Source organism: Diuraphis noxia, unplaced genomic scaffold, assembly GCF_037042655.1.
Source record: "Diuraphis noxia isolate RWA-SAM2 unplaced genomic scaffold, SU_Dnox_SAM2 contig0004, whole genome shotgun sequence".
Classification (NCBI taxonomy): Eukaryota; Metazoa; Arthropoda; class Insecta; order Hemiptera; family Aphididae; genus Diuraphis; species Diuraphis noxia.
Window position 1 is genome coordinate 26687101 of NW_028301714.1, and position 1753 is coordinate 26688853.

The 1753-nt window shown below is 28.2% G+C and overlaps 1 protein-coding gene across 2 annotated transcripts; it reads left to right on the forward strand.

Annotated features, from left to right (window-relative positions):
• Positions 1-1439, forward strand: LOC149055896 (uncharacterized). Of its 2 annotated transcripts, none has more exons than XM_089226825.1 (4): positions 1-133; positions 216-393; positions 456-819; positions 889-1439. In XM_089226825.1, the coding sequence occupies exons 2-4, from the start codon at positions 307-309 to the stop codon at positions 1233-1235; spliced, it is 798 nt and encodes a 265-aa protein (XP_089082951.1). In that variant the 5' UTR covers positions 1-133; positions 216-306; the 3' UTR covers positions 1236-1439. The 2 variants fall into 2 exon arrangements, with proteins under 2 accessions (XP_089082951.1, XP_089082952.1); XM_089226826.1 differs by lacking the exon at positions 1-133 and having other exon boundaries at positions 240-393; positions 889-1201; positions 1284-1439.
• The last annotated feature ends 314 nt before the right edge of the window (positions 1440-1753 follow it).

Here is a 1753-nt window from a genome sequence, read left to right on the forward strand (position 1 = left end):
ACATTAAATAGTGTTCGAAGTTCAGCGTACCGTAAAAAAATGAAACTTATTCCTAAATTACCTAACAAATTACGCGACTTAATAATTAATGGCGAATGGCGTTGTACTAATGATGGAAGAGATTTTTTATTAGGTATAAAGATATAATTAATTATGTATAATAGTATAATATACATAATAAATAAATAATATACGTGTTATAATATTATTCTTAGGATCAGACGGAGATGACGACAAAATAGTTATATTCGGTACCGAAGGCTTCTTAACTTCTTAAGAAGACTCTGCACGGCTGAAGTTGTTTTTATGGACGGTACTTTTAAATCAGCTCCGAAGTTATTTCTTCAAATTTACACGTTACATTGTTTTGTGCAAGGAATTATGGTACCAATGGTAATTATATTTAAACTTTAAGTCAATAGCTAACAAACATTATATTTAACTTTCTTATTTAGGCATATGCACTTTTACCAAATAAGACTTCCGCAACGTACAAACGAATGTTTAATCTAATTAAAGAAGCCGCAATTAGAATAGATTTAATATTTAATCCTAAATGTTTTCAAATTGACTTTGAAATTGGAATGATTATGGCAATTAAGGAGTTATTTGGGCACCAAACTAAAATAAAAGGCTGTTTGTTTCATTTTGGACAATCTATATGGCGCCAGGTACAGAACGTAGGACTATCTGAGGAATATAAAAACAATGCCGAGGTTAAACTAACTGTCCGTAGAATATGCGCATTAGCATTAGTCCCTATAGATACAATTGACGAGTGTTGGACCATAATTCACGCACAAGCTCCAAATAATGAAAGTAAGAAAAAAATATTAATGAATACATAAAAATATTAAAATAGACTAATTATTAAATATGATTATAAAGATCTAACAAAACTCATGGATTACTTTGTTGATACTTATTTAAATTATGACGTATGCCACTTTCACCGAAAAATGTGGAATCATTTTGAAACAGAAGGCAGTCGAACAATTAATCATTTGGAAGGATGGCACGCAGCTTTAAATCGAGCTGTTAACCGTCACAGACCCAATATTTATATACTTATAAACGAAATCAAAAACCAACAGCAGAACTTTGAATTGGATATTTCATCGCAAAGTAGGGGAAATCCCAAACCTAAACCAAGTTTGAAATTTCGTAAGCTCGAGGAACAGTTGAAAAATGTTAAAGAAAAGTACGTAATATTTATTTTATTTTATGACTTTTAGAAACAATAATGATGTTATATTTTAATTAATTACATTTCACTAGTTCAGGTTAAAAGAAAACCAAATTTCTCTAATTGAGTATATTGATGCCATAAAATATCATATCCGCCTATAACTTTTTACTATATGATACCTAATGACTACCTAATGTAATATTACCATTTTATATTTTTTAAATTATATACTTTTTTTTAAGATTAAAGAATAGCATAAAGAAAAACTATTTAATAAACATTATTATGTATCTAGCATTTTTTATTCTGTAATAAATTTACTATTTTATATATTTTTTTTTTTTTTTTTAAATATTTTTTATAACTAAACTGTAACTGTATAACTAAACTGTATGTCCTAAAATTGATTTCCTCGAAATTTGTGTTAGTGTGTTGTAGTGACGCGTTGTAGTTTTCCCTCTTCTCCTCTGAACTAAAAAATCAATTAATAAATAACATCAAAAATTCAACCAGAAACCACTCTCAATTGATTGTTACTGTAGGAGCAAATTTTGTGCTCCAAAA